The 19,719-nt window shown below is 37.8% G+C and overlaps 1 protein-coding gene across 17 annotated transcripts in view; it reads right to left on the minus strand.

Annotated features, from left to right (window-relative positions):
• The window catches only part of ZNF148 (zinc finger protein 148), a 139,262-nt gene that overhangs the window by 20,535 nt on the left and 99,008 nt on the right, over positions 1-19,719 (minus strand). For 14 of the 17 annotated variants that reach the window (XM_036352949.1, XM_036352946.1, XM_036352939.1 and 11 more), the window contains 3 exons: positions 15,854-15,979; positions 4,140-4,263; positions 2,936-3,019 (listed from right to left, as the gene is read on the minus strand). In XM_036352949.1, coding sequence (XP_036208842.1) covers positions 2,936-3,019; positions 4,140-4,263; positions 15,854-15,979 — 334 coding nt within the window. Of the gene's footprint in view, positions 1-2,243; positions 2,378-2,935; positions 3,020-4,139; positions 4,264-15,853; positions 15,980-16,513; positions 16,943-17,683; positions 17,792-19,719 lie in introns of those variants that run through there. The other 3 variants (XM_036352951.1, XM_036352950.1, XM_036352953.1) reach the window with 3 other exon arrangements.

Consider the following 19,719-nt stretch of genomic DNA (forward strand, 5'->3'; position numbering starts at 1 on the left):
ACGCTGCTATAAAAAAGAAGGAACTTTTACCATTTGCAACAACATGAATGGAACTGGAGAGCACTATGCTAAGTGAAATAAGCCAGTTGGAGAAAGATAAGTATCATATGATCTCACTCATTTGTGGAATATAATGAACAGCATAAACCAGTGGACGGCAAACTCATTAGTCAACAGAGCCAAATATCAACAGTACAATGATTGAAATTTCTTTTGAGAGCCAAATTTTTTAAACTTAAACTATATAGGTAGGTACATTGTTATTAACTTAATTAGGGTACTCCTAAGGCTTAGGAAGAGCCACATTCAAGGGGCCAAAGAGCTGCATGTGGCTCACGAGCTGCAGTTTGCCGACCACAGGCATAAACTGATGAACAAAATTAGATCCAGAGACAGGGAAACACCGAACAGACTGTCAAACCTCAGAGGGAAGGCAGAGGAGGGGGGGCAGGTGTAGGAGATCAACCAGAGACTTGTGTACATGCACATTAGCATAACCAAAGGACACAGACACTGGGGCAGTGGGGGCTTGTCCTGGGGGTTGGAAGTGACCGGAGAGGGGTTGATGGGGGTAAAAGGAGACATATGTAATACTTTAAACAAAAAACAAAAAAGATACCCCATGGCCTAGCACAGTTGTTTCCCTAAATAGTGAGATGACAGGATTGTGACCAGCACTTTAAAAACAAATTTACTAGAACAAAATAGGAAACAGCAGAGTGCATGCAATAAGGGTAAGCACTGTTTCAAAAATCTTTTTTTTAGCTTCTCTCTCTCTCTCTCTCTCAACTGGGCCTCCTATAGTTTTTGTGTGTTACCTTCCCCATGTAACCTTTAACAAAGAGCACATTTAGCTCTTCCTCAGGGTACAATAGCATCTATACTAATAAAAGGGTAATATGCTAATTAGACCAGGAGACTGGACATCTTCCAAACATCTTCTGACTTCTTTCCAGACAAAGCCACAGTGGTGGGGGCCGAGGCAGAGGCAGTTAGAGGTCATGAGGCCAGCCGGCATGGGAGGGCAGTTGGGGGCCATGAGGCTGGCAGGGGAGTGGTTAGGCGGCGATCAAGCCAGTAGGCAGGCAAGCAGTTAGGAGCCAGCGGTCCTGGATTGTGAGGGGGATGTCCGACCGCCGGGTTACGCCCCATCCTCAGAGGAATGGGGCCTAAACCCGCAGTCGGACATCCCCTGAGGGGTCCTGGATTGCAGAGGATGCATGCCAGGCTGAGGGACACCCCCCCCCCACACACACACCCCGTGCACGAATTTTCTGCACCAGGCCTCTAGTTTTGTATAAAACTTTACACCATTTATTACAACACAGTGCCTGTTCATATATATATCTCTACCATTAGAATGTAAACTCCAAGGAAACTTTCTTGTATGACCTCTGTATTTCTAATACCTAAAGAATACTGAAGGCTCAGTAACATTTTGTTGAATGAATGAGTCATCAAAATCTAATAGGTATAAGAACATACAAAAATAGTTAACCATTTTCACTTATCATTATCGGATCAGGTTTTATTATTATATAGAAATTTAGCTATAAGTCATAATAAAATAAAAAAAAGTTGTTCTTTTTCCAAAAGTGCCTAATATACTCCCTTCCATCTGGACGTGACAAATAAATGTTTACTTAAGAAACTGAAATGGGTGGTGTGCATAATAATCTTTGAAACGTAGAACATCAAAGCATACAAATATGCTGCATAGTTGAAGTTTTATTTAAGGAGATCAGCCACATTCATGCTTCTTGTTAGGGGCAAAGAAAGGTAAGGAAAGTTACTGGGCAGAAAAGGTTGCTTTTCTACATGACAAACTATCTAAGGCTCCCCTTTCACAAGTACTGCAAGTACCATGAGAACACATCTAAATAACAACACCAAGCAGGTACTTGCTTGAGTACTCAATATAGAGAAATATGAAGAACTTCAATATTTTTCATATTCATATATTATCACCATCATTCTCAATTCTATTTAAATGTAAGAATTAAAGTTACACAAATTAACCAACTCAACTTTTATATATCAGAAAGCAAAACAATGAAAATAAATTCTAAAGAAAAGCTTTTACCATGTTTAGAGACCTCAAAAGTCAAAAGTTGGCAGTCTACTAAATCAAGATTACATATAAAACTAGTAAAAATAAATAAATAAATGTTTGCTCTAATATGGGTTCCTGCCCATCCACTGTGGCTCAGTGATTTAGCACCAACCTATGAACCAGGAGGCCAGGGTTCAATTCCTGGTCAGGGTACATGCCCAGATTGCAGCTCAGTCCACAGTTTGGGGCATGCAAGGAGGCAGCTGATCAATGATTCTCTCTCATCATTGATGCTTCTATCTTTCTCTCCCTCTCCCTTCCTCTCTAAAGTCAATAAAAATATATTTTAAAAGTAAATAAATAAAGTGGGTTCCTTTACATTGATCTTAAGAAATATTTGTTTCTAAATCATTAACAACTTAACTGAAAAACTGACAATTTCCAACTTATTAGGATTACAACTTTCTTGATATAGCAAGGTAAATACATGAAACAGTAAGAAAAAAATGGTATTGCTATCTTAGGGTTCAGACATTTTGCTCCTGTCCCCAATAAATGTAAATGATAATTTTACCTACTATAAACTTATTAAACATCTAAGGAAACAGCTATTTCACAAAAACTTCCTTTTGTCATTTTAAAATTATTTTAAGTTATTAGAAACCATATTTCAAGGTAATTATTGGGCTTGGACACTAAAGCCAAATCTTAATAGTTAACATTGATTTATTAAAAGAAGAAAAAAAGATGAGCTATGATATATACTCTTTAGAAACAAAACCAATCAATGAAAGTGGCAACAAGCTGTTGTTACTCATTAAAAATCCTTCCCTAATCTGAAATGGTAATTTTAATGACCCTAGTAAGGGTGGCAACACTCACCAGTATGAATCTTCTCATGTCTCTGTAGCAGGTACTTCTGTATGAAACGCATGTCACATTGACTACATTGAAATGGTTTTTCGCCTTAAAATAATTTCACATCCACAAATTAGTTACTGGATAAAACACAGTTTATAGTTACTATTTATGAGGAAAGATAAATCTTAGAAGCTCAAATTCTGGAAAATTCCAAATTATCCATACAAATGGTTTAAATTGTTCATTAATGTAACAGAATATTACAGGTTATCTAGTGTCTTAAATATCTTTTCTTCCTTTTTATCTGCAGAAGACCCACCCACATTGTTCTCTGTGGCTAACCATCACTTTATGCCTTACTTATTTTCTCTAGAACCTTCAGCACTTTCTAAACATCCTTCAAATGTTTCCTCTCTGCTGGAGCTTGTCCTTTTAAGGAAAGTATTCTTGGTCTGCTTGGTGCAAAGAAACTTTCCAGAAATCCTGAAACCTTCCTTCTTTACTTTCTCCCCTTCATTTACCACACCTTCTTAAAAGAGATGTTTATCCTGTATCTCAAACTCTTCACTACCCACTTGTGCTTTAACCCTACATTCTACTTTCTTAAAAGCTACTCTTTATCTCCTTGCTATTAATTCTAATGTGTTTATTTCTCAGGCCTCTACCCTCTCTGATGGTTGTACCATTGTTGATCATATTCTGTTTAGTATTCTATTTTTGTCTTCTGGGACAACAGTATTTTCCTAGGTCATCAAAATGACCTTATTACTTTCTTCCCCACCACCCCCTTAATTCAATTTACATGTCTAATCTGTTCCCACAAAGATCTAGTCTTTTAGTTCTGCCCTCTACAACTTCATGCTAATTACCATTTTTAATCTTCGATTCCCAAATTCATATTTCAAACTCTTTTTGGATGTCTTGCCTAGAAAAATAAATGCTGACAGGCTTTCAATAATACATTCTTTAACTGTTTCTCTAGCTAAAATGAACACATTAAGCCATATTAAGTGTCCAATTAAGATTAATTAATATTGCACATCCATGCTAATTGTTTTCTCATTTAAAGTTTTCTCTGGTTTCCTTCCGACATTCTGGCCTTATGAAATCTCTAATTTGAAATGCCAGGTTAGCTATGGTCTTAGGAATGAATGACATTTACACGAAGATGAAAATAGCAAAGGTAATTTTAATGGCCATAAGCCCATTTTAATTCAAGAAATACCTGTATGAATGAAGACATGTCTCTGTAAGTGATAGTTCGTTCTAAAGGCAGCATTGCAGTGCTCACAAACATGAGATTTAGGGGTTTTCAAACCAAGTGATCCATCCTCATTTATTGTAAGAATCTAGTCCAAAAAAAAAGGGCAAAAACAAAAGAAAGAAGTTTTAAAAACGTAACACTAATTTATAAAAAAGATAATGCCTTTTAATGCAAACAATGGTCACCAATGATTATGAAATATTTTTTCCTAATAATTTTGAAAAGGCTGTTAGAATAATGTTATCATTAACTGTAAAGAACAGTGTGACTCAGAATGGGTAAAGATCACTAGTAAAACCTTAGAAGCTAGTTCTCCAACGGTGATGTCTAAGAGTGCTTAAGTGTTCTGTTAGCGTGAGTATAGTTTTATTTTCAATTTCAAATTCTCACAAATTCTCACGCAGAACAAAAGTCTTATGTTTTAGAAATAGTATATATATCAATCAGTATAGAACTGGTTAAGTAAGTCACAAAAATGTATACAATTTAATATTACACGGCCATAAAGTAAAATGAGAAAGCTATTACTTATATGGAAAGAGGTCCAGGATTTAATAAGTAAAAAAAAGCAAGGTTTAGCCCTAGTGAGTTTGGCTCAGTGGATAGAGCATCAGTTGACTAAAGGATCCTGGGTTTGATTCCAGTCAAGGGCACGTACCTTGGTTACAGGCTCCATCCTGGGGCACATGCGGGAGGCAAACCAATCAATGTGTCTCTCTTACAGCAATGTTTCTCTCTCTGTGTTTCTCCCCCTCCCTTCCATTCTTTCTAAAAATCAATGGGAAAAACATCCTCAGGTGAGGACTGATTAACTAATTAACTAAACAAATAAAAAGCAAGGTTTAGAATCCAGTATATAATTCTTCTATTTTTGTATATGAAAGTAGCATAGGTACATGTATATTTTGTTTGTATATACATAAAAACTACTTGAGAAGGATGTACATAAAATGTATATAACCTCAGTTGTGATGCTGGGGAACAAGGCAGGTAGGAGATAAGGTGGGAGAGCGACTTTACACTGAATATATTTAATACACTTTTCTAAACCAACATAAATGCTTACCTATTACATTTTCCTCTTTTTTTTAAGATGAGAAAACAAAGTTTTCAAGTCATCCAAGGATAGAATTAAGAGTCTGGTTCAATCCAGCATCTTTAAGGTTATTCTAGGACTACTAAACTATTATTAAGCATATTCCTAAAAATATTTGTTAGATAAATAAATTTGAATGGGTATGGGAAAGGAAGATAGCTGACAAAGAAATCAACCTTATCTCCCTGGGCTTCTTAAGGTTGAGAACATTATGGTCTGGACAGTGCCAGAGAGAAGCCACATTTAGGTTTCATGTATTCCAATTTATCAACCATTTGTTCAACGAGCAACATTAAACTGCCTCCCTCATCAGACAAGTGGCAGAGTGAAAATAATCAATGATCCCTTTTTTTGTTACTGAGGAGAGAAGAGAGATGGCAGAACATGATTTGAAGATAAGCAAATAAAGCTAGGAGATAAGATCAAGAGGAGCCTGGCAAGTGAGAGGCAAGCAATACTGGAAGTGGGGGCATAAAGAGTGGGAGCAAGGAGCTGAGTACACACAGGGTGGAGAAATCTAGGAAACGTCTTAAGAATACAAAGGCCTTTGGAAACTGGTTGGGGCCTGTAAATGCACAGCTATGATCACTTCTCAACCCTAGAAAAAGGGAGTAGATAAGGAAAAGAGACTTTAAATTTTTTAAAATATTTTTTTACTTTAAATTTAGGAAGACAATTCACCCACACTGTATGTAAATCAATGGTAATTATAACGCCAATTATACAGGGCACTTGGGTTCTGGGCAAACTGCCAATGTGGTCAACAATGCTTCCAAGTTTATGCACAAAAGTCAGAGGGAAACATTTGGCAGCAGAACGGAAGTGGGTGTCACAGCTTCCTGAAGAGTCAGTGAGAACGAAGTTTCATCGCTAGTCAGTTAAAAGTTTTTTCAAGCCTTCTAAGTCACAAAATAAAATGCAAGTTAACATTGTGCAAAACAACAAAAACACAAAAAGTTTTAAAATATGACTCAAAATATTTCTAACTTAAAAGAATTAAGCATTTTTTATATAAAATAGAACTAAAAACAATATATTATGATATTTTCTCACATATGTTAAGAAGACCCATGTTCCAAAAAAAAAAAAAAAAGGCTTTGTCAGGAACAAATCTGGCCCAAGTTTCTTAATGTGAAACGGATGTAATCCTAATCAGTACAAAGCCCTTTTATGAAGAGTTAAGGAGTTCTACATCATTGTTGTCTGTCAGTAGAAGTAATGCTGCCTTTCACTGTGGATTCAAGCTTTAATTCAAGGTGGATTTTATGGATGAAACAGCTAACACTGGCTTGTGAATAGCAAACTAAAAAGTCTAGCATATTTATAAAGTTCAAAGACAGAAAAATCAAATTCTTAGGCATTTTATATTTAATTACCTTTTTTTCCTTTTCTTTTTAGACTACAGTAACAAATATCTTTGCATAAAGGACAAAAAGTAAAATTCACCTTGCCTCAGATTACCACCAGTGCCTCTTCAAATTTGTAATCTGTTTTAAATGTAATTACCTAGTTTTGTCTGTTTTACTCACCACTATAAACTCAATGTCCAAAACGGTGTCTGGAACATAGTGAGACCCTATACATGTCTATTGATGTGGCTACCTGCTATCCATACCAAACATCCTCACAAGCTTACCAGTTTATTCTTAAAATTTTGTGCAAGAAGTAGTACTTTTCAATTTTCCTGAGTCACTAAGTAGTGCCACAGAGAGGTGAGTATGCAAAGAACAAAGTCCCTCAGTGGAACAGAAGTGGCAAATCGATACAGGCAAAATTTTCTTCTTTGATATAGATTTAGCTTCTTTTTTCTTGTTCACACCCCCTTTTTCCAGATCTTTTAGTAGAATGTGATTGCTTTTCTTTTTCCCTTCAACAAAAGAACATTATAACTGAAGAATTTGAAATTTAAATTCTAAGGTGTCTGTTATATCTCCACATGATTTATCTTGCCTCCTGTCACTGATACTTTTGAAGAAAATGGTATATAATAAAGAACAAGTAATCAGGCTTTATCAAGAGGGGAGAAATTAGTAATAGTATAAATAATACTCAACATGCTGGTATTTTGCTTAATTGTTTAATAAATTTAAAATAGAATTTTTCACTGTCAAATGGAACTCAACTAATCTGCTCTCTTTATCTCATGGTCCATTAGAAGGTATGTTTTTGTTCTGAGCCAAATGTATTCCCAGCTAGTTACCTATACATATATAGTGACTAATCTTAAGTAATATGCCAACTTTATTTAGTCAGGCAAAGCACTAAACTCTGCCTATTCAATTCAGAGATTTTTCTGTCAAGTGTCAGTGCCATTGAATAACTGAAACCTGACACCCCTTAGTGAGAAGTTTTGCTCTCTTAAAAGGTGGAGGAGATTTTCCCATTCTATGCTAAATATATTCCAACTATGAACTACTAAAATCATTAAAGCATATTTTAAAATAACAATTATATATTTTATCATACATTCTTAAATCAATCTAAATCTCTAAACCATCAAAAGACAATTTAGAGAAAACAGTTTAAATTTCTCACCCACTATCAGTTATTTTACTGAAATGGGGTGGGAAGAGAGATCTTCTAAAACTAAAATCCCATCCTCACATTGTCACTTTCTTTCATTCTTCAGGATTTTTATTCTCTCTCAGTAGATTTTACATATTACCAAATTTCATTTTTAAATAGCAAGCTTTTGACAGTGCCAGATCATAAAATACATGGTATCATAAGCATGGTACAATAACAGATGTTCAACATAACGACCCTGAATTTTAGAAAAGGCTCTGTCTCATGTTTTTTAGTCAGAAATGTATGTGACATTTTTAAAGAAAGATTTGAATCAAATATTTTTATTTTTTTATTTTTTTTTAATATATTTTATTGATTTTTTACAGAGAGGAAGGGAGAGAGATAGAGAGTTAGAAACATCGATGAGAGAGAAACATCAATCAGCTGCCTCCTACACATCTCCTACTGGGGATATGCCTGCAACCCAGGTACATGCCCTTGACCGGAATCGAACCTGGGACCTTTCAGTCCGCAGGCCGACGCTCTATCCACTGAGCCAAACCGGTTTCGGCTGAATCAAATATTTTTAAATTGAAGTTCAGTTCTGTGAAAAAAAATTTTTTACTCAGTATATATAACTCCATGGGAAAATTATATAAATAAAATACTAATACCTTCTTTTACTAATTTTCTTCATTTTTCTCTTAAGTATTATTTTCTATTTCCACCCCCAGTCTTACAATCCGTACTCATCTTCAAAGCCACTTCTTCCACAATCACGTTAGCATATAAGGACAATATATAAAAAATGCCTAGTATATCTACTTCTCTGCTGCTTTTAATTAAATTTTCCTCATTTTGTATCATTCAATTTTAAATCTTTTTTTTTATATTAAATCACAAATCTTTCCTGGGAACCAATGATGTATAATAAACTGCCAGGAAAGGATTCTCTATATAATTTATAATCAGTCTGATTTGTGGACTATGCTCTGCCTTCCTGAGTTCAGCCTAACTTTGAATAATCAATTTCTATTCAGACTACCTACAGTGTTATAACAAACAATCCCAGTTCCTTTATTTGGAAAGAGATCCTGGCATATCATAGACATTAAAATTATTTGTTGAGAGTAAAAAAGAAGATACATTTCAAAATAAGGGGAAGTAATTAAAAAGTGCCCTGCTCTATTTCTTTAAATTACTAGGGATTTTGAAAGCCCTATAAAATGTATACAATACTGGATTAAGAAAATATTGTCATATTTTACTGAAAAGTATTCTTAGAGTTCATCGTTAACTCAATAATCCTCATAAAATCTTCTGGGGTGGAAATCGTGATCTCCTAAGCACCTAACAAGTCAACAGCAAAGTCAGATGATAATACCTCATTTTCTCCAAAAACTTCTACTATCAAGACTTGAGATTCTCAAGCTTTAACATAAATCACAATCACCTTGGACTCAAAAGTATAAATGGAAATCACTGAATAAGAACCAATAGGAATGGGGCCTGACTATATAACTGGAAAATCTCTACGGGTGATTCTAATGCAGAGCCAAGATGGAGAGCCACTGACCGGTATGCACTGAGATGGAAATAAGTCCACTGAGACTTTTCACACATTTCTAAAAAACTTAGTGCTCTGTAGTCCTAATCCACAACAAAACAAAATAGACTAAAAGGGGCAATGGAATATAATGTTAAGTGGCCACATAGGTATAACAATGTAAAAATAAACAGCATCTCATTAAGGAATGAGACAGCTAAGCTACTATAAGCAGTCAAGAAACAAAATCTAGCAATCGATAGTTTACAGGATAAGGGGGGAAAAGGCCCTAATGTCTCAGTCCTCCCAGAGGACTGATTACAATACATAACATAAAAAATGTTTACAACATTAACTAAAAGCTGAGTCATGTTCAAATGCACTATATTTAAAAAGAAAACAACACGCCCTGACCGCTTTGGCTCAGTGGATAGAGCGTCGGCCTGCGGACTCGAGGGTCCCGGGTTCGATTCTGGTCAAGGGCATGTGCCTTGGTTGCGGGCACATCCCCAGTGGGGGGTGTGCAGGAGGCAGCTGATCGATGTTTCTCTCTCATCGATGTTTCTAACTCTCTATCCCTCTCCCTTCCTCTCTGTAAAAAATCAATAAAATATATTTAAAAAAAAAAAAAAGAAAACAACACATTAAAGATTTCCATCAAAGTGGCTAAAATAAAATTAAGCTTGACATTTAAAAGTGACAAGCTTTTTGCCCTAGCCAGTTTGAGTCAATGGATAGAGCACTGGCCTTTGGACTAAAGGGTCCTGGGTTCCATTCCGGTCAAGGGTACATGCCCAGGTTGTGGTTGCGGGATCAATCCCCAGTAGGGGGCGTGCAGGAGGCAGCCGATCAATGATCCTCTCTCATCACTGATGTTTCTATCTCTCTCTACCTCTCCCTTCCGCTCTGAAATCAATAATACATTTAAAAAAAATAAAAGTGACAAGCTTTTGTTATGTGAAAAATTTACTTTCATAAAACACCTTATTCCATGATAGTATCTAATAACTTGACCTAGATAACATTCCCTAACTTGGTTACCCTCTTTTTTTACAGACATGATTCCAAATGGATTTTGGCAACTTTCCAAGTATCAAATCTACCTTAAGATGACTAAACTTTTCCATATGACAAAAGCTGAGAAAGCAATTAAAATCCATGGCAGCTAAAGATGACCTAACAATACAATACTTCACACCACAAAGCTTACCTGGAAGTGAGCCCCATTTATATGGATATTAGAAGCTCTGATATTTTTACTGGAATTCTATCACATTACTTTAGTAGTATTTGCCGTACAGATCCCCAATCTAACGTGACACATATCAAAGTATTCATAATGGCAAAGTTCAAGATTTGGGAAAGGTGCTGGGGTAGAGTGGAGTCTTCTAAGCATAATAAATTATAATTCTTTGATAAATTTCAAATTATTTTTAAGAAACATAAAACAAGCAGCACAATCATTTATAAACATGAGATAAGCTTTCCTTGCTTTTCATACAAAAGGGCAGAAAGAGTTTAACGAAAAATCAGAAGTACGAATTTTAAACACATGCCCGAGAAAATATAAAATAACTCATTGGCTATGCCTTCAAAGTCCCAAAACTCCAGATGCAAAAACCATTTATCTGGAGACTGCAGACCTGTGTTAAAAACAGTCCACAACCACCTTCTGTCCCACTATATGTAACATGTCAAAACAATTTTAAAATAATTGATTTTGTTATTCTCACACCCTTGTCTGTTATACATTATTTCTGGTCATTTCACCTTCCTAAGAATTCCCTGAAAAGACTGGCCCCAAATACCTTCTTATATAAAATATACTTAGACTAGGCCAAATCTTTCATCTAGCAACTGCAGAGATTATAAGAATACTAAAATAATAACCTTTAGATATTAAAATAATACATTATAAACGAATTTATCTCAAATAAAAAGCAAAATAGCTTAAACTCTCTAAAAATCTGATCTATACTTAGAAACACCTAGAACAAACTACCAAATACACTCTACTATAATAGTCTGTGTTTTAGTCAGAATTTCAGAACACATAATACTCAAGAATAGTACCAGAAAAACATGGTAATAAAATACCAAAGAAAATGTAGCATTTACATATATTATGGTGATTTTAGACTTGAAATAAATTCCTCATAGATGAGCAGTGAACCCAAAGTAGCATAATCACTATCACAATCATTTTAGAAATTTGTTTTTCCCTCCAAACCTGGTATTGTTCTATAATGGAGAACCTGATTTATTCGTTAACGTAAAAAACAAAAAGTATCATATAAATTGCTCAGAAAAACATTAACCCCAAGAAAAGAGGAGGGCGAGATTTCAGAAAACATGAAATATAAAATGCCAATGATTATGAAAAAAAAAAAAAAACACACCACCCAACAAATTTAGTATGACCGGTAACTGAAGAAATTAAAATTTAAACTATACTGAGATGCCCATCTTAAACTACAAAAAAAAGCAAAAGTCTCATACTCAAGGCTGGTGACAGACACACCTCAGGCCACACTGCAGGTAGCAACTGGTACATTTCTGGAAGGAGTAACATTATCAAGAAACCTTTTTATGCCTAGACAATGTGGCTCAGCCGTTGAGCATCAACCTACAAACCAGGAGGTCATGGTTAGATTCCCAGTCAGGGCACATGTCCAGGTTTCAGGCTCGATCCCCAAGTGTGGGGCATGCAGGAGGCAGCCAATCAATGATTCACTCTCATCATTGTTTCTCTTTCTCCCTCTCCCTTCCTCTCTGAAATCAATAAATATATTAAAAAAAATTTTTTAAGTTCATGCCCTATGATTCAAGAGTGCACAAATATCTATATACAAACATTTGAAGTCCAGCATGATTTAAAATGAAGATAAAGAGAATACAACTTTCCAACAACAAAGCGATCATTGACTATCATGTGATACATCAAAAGAATATTATGTAGACAGTGTAGGCAGGCAGGCAGTTTAATATGCAGAGGCTTCTCCGTGAAGTGCACTCTGTGTAAGAGGCCCTTGTGCAAAAAAGGCTGCTTTTTTTCTTTGAGCTCAATTAGCCACCAGGAGCCCTTCTTAGTAGGTGCCCTTTTTCTTCTTCTCAGGGTTCACATAATCCGATTACCTCCTGCCCAAGTCAGGGTAGTTTCCCACTGATATTTTCCAACCTCCAGATCTTTGCAATCACAGTTCCCTTTCCCTTGGATTTTCTTCCCATACACTCTCCTCAGCCAAATCCATTCATATGTTAGGCCTTTTCTGATCCCCCATCAGGAGACAAGGCTCTTCCTGTCAGGCCACAACCTGCTTGGATGTATCTCAGACCCAGCAAGAGCACTCATGGTAAAGTGTGGGCTGCTCCAGGGTACCATGGGGATCCCAGTCTCCTGGCAGGCTGCCGTATAGGCTGTGAGGGCATCACAGAGGCACAAGTGCTGGCCATGGGTACGACATACATCCTGCAGGCATATCCCGAGGAAAGGTTTGGGGCTGCTATGACCCAGGCAACTGCCAAAGGGGCCATCTGTTGCCTGTAAGAGTCTACACAGTGTGGAAGTCTTCAAGATCTGGGCAAGACGCATGGGGCAGCTGATGCTAAAGCCAAGGTCTGGCCAGGACAGTAGCAGGGGGTTAGTGCCTGGGCCTTTAGGCTAGGGTGTGGTGTCCAAATGTAGGTCAAAGGAGCCAACATCACCACCAAAGGCCCCATAGAGCCTCACCAGCCAACTGTGGGGAGTAGAAGGCACAATTAGGTGTACCGGCTGCCCCAATCATACATGGGATGCAAACCATAGGCTGTGAGCATTACCATATGACAAAATAAAATTATGTAGCTAATAATATCCTTATAAAACCATTAATAACTTTAAATGTAAAAATAGCTTACACACTTCAAGTGTTAAAAATCTGGAAATTCTACATATCTACAAATTTGAAAATAGAAAGGGAATATGGCAGAAAACTAAGGTAGTTAATCTCTAGGAAACATGACTATGGGTTATTTTAATCTCTGTATTTTTCAAACTTTTCTCTAACAGGCACATTCATGTATCCAAAAAGCAGTGGTATGTAGGTAAATGTTTAACAACAGGTTAAGAAGTCATGGGGCTGGGAAGGGTTTAATGATTTCCATGGTGTAATTATTCTCACTGTGGCTAATTTTAATCTACCAATGGTTTTAGCCCTGGCTTGCAAAATTCCTGAAAAGTTAGCAATTAGCTCTGGCAAGCCAGTACCAACTGGTCCCAGCATACCACTGGGAGTCCAAAAGTATCTATATAATAAAGAGCCAGGGTTGTAATGACTGAAGGCTCCACTAGACCGGAAGTCAGTGCTGGGTTGCCATAGCGACCCAGCACTGACTGGGGCCACTGTGGGTGCCCCCACCCAGCACTGACTGCCTAGGGGGCTGTGGATCAGGCCTGGAGAGAGGCCTGCAGAGAGAGAGGCAGGGTCTGATCCATAGCCTCTGTGGCAGCCGTTGATCAGAACTTGCCTATTTTTCTCTCCTGGCCAGGCCAACAGCTGGGCCTCCATTTCTCAGGCCTCCACCAGGGCTGCTGATCAGACCCACCTTTCTGATCAGGCCCCGTTGATAGGCCCAGAGATGATGGCTGGCATAGAAACTGACCAATCAGAACCAAATCTGGGTGAATGTAAGGAGCCAATGGCTGCTTAGGAGGCGGAGCTTTTGACACTGACTGGCATAGAAATTGACTAATCAGAACCAAATTGGCCAGCAGAGGAGGGAAGTTGGGGGCAAGATCAGGCCTGCAGGGGAGGGCAGTTGGGAGATCAGGTTGGCAGGAGAGGGCAGTTAGGGGTGATCAGGCCAACAGGGAAGGGCAGTTAGGGGCGAGATCAGGCTTGCAGGGGAGGGCAGTTAGGGGCGAACAGGCAGGCAGAGGCAGTTAGGGGCGATCAGGCCGGCAGGGAAGAACAGTTAGGGGCAAGATCAGGCTGGCAGGGGAGGGTAGTTGGGGGCAACCAGGCTGGCAGGGGAGGGCAGTGGGGGCGAGATCAGGATGGCAGGGGAGGGCAGTTGGGGGCGAGATCAGGCCAGCAGGGGAGGGCAGTTAGGGGTGAGATCAGGCCAGCAGGGGAGGGCAGTTAGGGGTGATCAGGCAGGCAGGCAGAGGCAGTTAGGGGCAATCAGGCAGGCAGAGGCAGTTAGGGGCGATCAGGCAGGCAGGCAGGCAGGCAGAGAGGTTAGGGGCGATCAGGCAGGCAGGCAGGCAGAGGGGTTAGGGGCAATCAGGCAGGCAAGCAGGTGAGTGGTTAGGGGCCAGCAGTCCCAGATTATGAAAGGGGTGTCCAATTGGAGTGGGTGCAAGCTGGGCTGAGGGAAAGCCCCCCCCCCCCCCCGCATGAATTTCGTGCACCGGGCCTCTAGTACAAATATATAAATGATAATTATAATTTAAAGCACATATGCAAAAACAATTAGCCATCAAAAAATAAAGAGGTCACCCTGACCCGTTTGGCTCAGTGGATAGAGCGTTGGCCTGCGGACTCAAGGGTCCTGGGTTCGATTCCTGTCAGGGGCATGTTCCTTGGTTGTGGGCACATGCCCAGTGGGGAGTGTGCGGGAGGCAACTGATCAATGTTTCTCTCTCATCGATGTTTCTGACTCTCTATCTCTGTCCCTTTCTCTCTGTAAAAATCAATAAAATAAAAATAAATAAATAAATAAATAAATAAATAAAAATAAAATAAAATAAAGAGGTCATGTTATAATATGATCTTTTTAAAAAAGCCTTCTTCACTATATGAGGAAAGTATACCCAAAAAGTATTTATTGAGTATCTTATTGTGCCTACTATTCCAGGCTCTTGGGATATACCTGTGAAGAAAATGAAGTCCCTGTCCTTATGAAGCTTACATTCTATTCATATACATACTTTTTATTGGTTTCAGAGAGGAAAGAAGAGGGGGAGGGAGAGAGAAACATCAATGATGAGAGAGAATCATTCATTGGCTGCCTCCTGCAGGCCCCCTACTCGGATTGAGCCCAAAACTCAGGCATGTGCCTGTGCCCTGACTGGGAATCGAACTGTGACCTCCTGGTTTATAGGTCAATGCTCAACCACTGAGCCACACTGGCTAGGCTTACATTCTATTCTAATACTGGTATTTTACAACTTTTTTCTGATGAAAAATCGATACTAAATTTTCCTAAAATTGTAATATTAAAATAAGTAAAAGTAATATAAATGAAAAGCAGGCCACTGCATACCATCTGCCAGATTTTAAAGAGAGAGACAAAGGGGAAGAAGTTTGCTTTTAGAAAAAAGACATAGTGAAAGCAAAGTGAAAAAATTTAAAGCAATGGCCCACCACCTCCATGCAGGCATGCACCCCTTCCTCCTAGTGAAGCTGATGCTACATTCCAACTTTACTAACCCACATGATACTTTGTATAGCTGCCTTATAGACCAGTCATATTTCTGCCCCTATGATTAACCAACAGTTTGGGATTAATAGGTTAGGGACCACCACCTTAATATATTCTTACTTTTGCAGGAGAACGCTGCTTCCGTTTCTTCTTTTTCTGTAAGTCTACTGGCTCTCTGATTTGTTTTTTGTCTCTCATCAGTTGCTCAGATACATCAGTAAAAGTAATTTCCTGCTTTACACTTATCTGTTAAATAAAAGAAAGCCAATTTTAGAAATAAAGTCCATTATGACGCACACAAAAAAACACAACCAAAACAACACTGCGTATTTAATCCTTTGCTAACCCTACATAAATATGGCTCCCTGGATAATCTATGAGTGTATTCAAGTAAATAGCTCATTGAAGAATTCATTTATAGGTAACTGAAAAATAAGAATCAAGAGTGAGTATATAAACTAAGATTTTACAAACAATTATCTGGAAAAAAATAATAAAGAAGTCTTGGGAAAAGATGATTATAAGACCTACCAGAATAAAGTGGAAGTCAACAGAAACATCAATTTCATTCCCACATTTAAGAAAAGTGATGTTAAAGTTAAAAGCACACTAAAAAGGTTAAATCCAAAAAAAAAAAATCAACAAAATAGTCAGCGATAAAAGGAGTATTTTGACTTCACAATGGGCTGTCTCTCAATTTACAAAATACCAGGAAAGCAACAAAATTCTAAAGGAATCACATCAAAAGAAAGGTAAGACAAATAATGAAAATCCAATTACCTTTAAGCACAATACTTTTAACCAGTATTTTCCTGGCTTCTCCAATAAACCATTACCAAATATGTTTATGGAACTGCATATGGTTTTAGGCTGCCTGCTATGTGCAAGGCATGATGTTAACTACACAATAAATATAGAACTACTACAAGAAAATTAAGATATCAACAATATTATCTATCCTCAGACCTCAGTTTTCACAGATATGAAGAGCTGTTTGTCCTAAAAAAGAATACAGTAAACCCTCAATTTTGTCAACCTAGATTTAATGGACTCTGGATTTAACAGACAAAATTTCCAGTCCATAAGTCATAGATGAAAATTAACATCCTATTAATTTTAAAATGCTTTTAACCAAGATTTGCTTATAATTAACAGGTTATTTTTTTGTTATTAAGTCACTGTTATTTTTAACAAACTTTAGCAGATAGGCCATATGTTATAGTAAAAGCACTGTAGTAATTTTACCGATATAAATATTACATATCTACTATAGTCTATATATTAAATCCAAGAGTCACCGCTCATAAACAATGTGTAGTGGATGATCACACCCACCACTCTCAAGTAGTAACTGGTTCTGTTATCTCGAGTGGCAGTGGTGTGACTTCCTACTGCAATTTTAGCTTGTGCTGGATGATGTTCTGGCCTACGCTAAGCCACACCCTAGCCATGTGCATGTGTTTACTCACAGTGACTGGTGAGTAGACTCACTTATCAGACCTAGTCAGTATATATTTGAAATTACTGTAATACATGCAGGAAACTTTTCTGTGAAATTAAACTTTTTCACACATACTTAATTTTAATGACACATAAGTAAAAACAGGTAAATTAACTAATTTGTCAAATTTTTAATATACCCATTTGGAAAACATACTTTATTATATAACTAGAGGCCTGGCGCACGAATTTGTGCAAGGGTGGGGTCTGGCCAGCAAGCCCCAATCGGGGCTGATTGATCCGGGCCGGCTGGGGGGAGGGGCTGCGGGAGGTTGGCCGGCCCCAACCCCGATTGGGGGTGTGATCAGGGTGGGGCTGGCCAGGGGAGGGGTTGCAGGCTGTTGGCTGGCCGGCCCCGCCCCCTGGTCGAACTCCCAGTTGAAGGTACAATTTGCATAATAGCCTTTTATTATACAGAATGGACTTTCAGCTTTAACAGACACCCCTCACCTGAATTAGTCCCTTATATGAGGTTTTAATGTACACAGGGTCCTAAGGTCACTAATGGTAGTGTCAATTCTCATAAGGAATTGATGGTGTTCAGTCATCCACTGCCACATTTTCAATCTATCTTTGAAATGAAAACAGAAGAATCTTAAAACTAAAAAACTTTCAACTCAAGAAGCTATGAGGTGAAATATTAAAAATGCTTGATCTTTGCCCAGTCAGCGTGGCTCAGTGGTTGCATGTCAACCTAGGAACCAGGAGATCAGTTTGATTCTCAGCACATGCCTGGGTTGCGGACTCAATCCCCAATATGGAGCATGCAGAAAGGAGCCAATCAGTGATTCTCTCTCATCATTGATGTTTCTGTTTCGCTCTCTCTTTCTCTTTCTCTCTTTCTCTCTCTCTCTCTCTCTCTCCCCCCACCCTGTCCCCTTCTTTCCCTTCCTCTCTGAAATCAATAAAAATATTTAAAAATTTTAAAGATTACATATTTTAAAAAACACTGAACCCTTGCACCATGTGAGGACATCAGAAGATTCATCTGAAAGAGGCCCCTCGCCCTATCATGCAGGCATCCTGATCTAAAACTTCCAGCCTCCAGAACATGAGAAATAAATTTATGTTGTTCATAAGCTTTAAAAAAAATTCTTGATAATAATCCAGGAAGTAAAATGTGCTAATGACTACATTTTTAAAAATACACTTTAAAGCCTAAGTGCCCATCAGCAGATGCGTGGATTAAAAAACTGTGGTACATCTACACAATGGAATGCTACGCCGCTATAAAAAAGAAGGAACTCTTACCATTTGCAACAGCATGGATGGACCTGGAGAGCATTATGCTAAGCAAAATAAGCCAGTCAGAGAATGATAAATATCACATGATCTCACTCATTGTGGAATATATTGAACAACATAAACTGCTGAACAAAAACAGATCCAAAGACATAGAAGCATCGAACAGACTGTCCAACCTCAGAGGAAAGGGGGGGTAAGAGATCAATCAAAGGACTTATATGTATGCATATAAGCATAACCAATGGACACAGACAGTAAGGGGGTGAGGGCATGTGCTGGGAGGTGGGAACGGCTGGTGAGAGGTCAATGGGGGAAAAGGAGACATATGTAATAATACTTTAAACAACAAAGAATTTAAATAAAACATTAATATTAAATAAATAAAATACACTTTAAAAGATGCAAAAGATTATAAACATCTTACAGATTTATTGTGTAAAGTTGGAAGATACAGTGTGTGAGATTCATGAGGAAAATGCAACATAAACCAGGGATTTCAGACTAATAAAATAAGGAACTGAAAGCTTTCATAAATCCCTGGAATGTAGGCAGTATGAGAATCGCAAATCAAGGAGAACCCTGGCACAAAAACATGATGTAAATGATTATTCAGCCAATAATTCCATCAGGTTATAGAATACTAGTGATCATTTTTTTAAAGCTTCTTTTGGTATCATTATTTGGAACATTCAAACATGTTATTACCATCTGAAGTGATGGGAACTAAAAGTGACAAACTTGGGCTAAATATGAGACAAGGAGAAATGATGGCAGACCATCTATAAGCATCTGTTGAACTGCTCTGTCCTATTTTGCAGTAGCACTAAAGTAGTTCCAACACTTCTGTCAGCTTACAGATTGCAAAGAAACCATGAAAATACAGCACGAGGCAATAAGAAACAGGGGAAACAGGAACTCTTTTTAGAAAAAGTATCAAGTGGAGCATAAGGTAAATGCACAAATAAGTTCTGAAATTCCAATTATTCACAAACCAAGGATGAGCCTTTATACAGTGAACAAGATTAATACAATGTATCTGAGCCTATTAGTTATTTTGACATATATAGAAAGTAGTACTTGCATTTTCAAATACAAGGCACACTGTTAACATTGTGAAAGCAGACCCAAATCTAGATATATCAATGGATCAAAGCATTATGAATGTTAATAGGCATATAGCAAGTTACATTTTTAGAATGCTCCAACAGGCTATCGCTGATAAATAGAATAAAGTAATCTCC

The sequence above is a fragment of the Myotis myotis genome, unplaced genomic scaffold (genome assembly GCF_014108235.1).
Source record: "Myotis myotis isolate mMyoMyo1 unplaced genomic scaffold, mMyoMyo1.p scaffold_m19_p_2, whole genome shotgun sequence".
Classification (NCBI taxonomy): Eukaryota; Metazoa; Chordata; class Mammalia; order Chiroptera; family Vespertilionidae; genus Myotis; species Myotis myotis.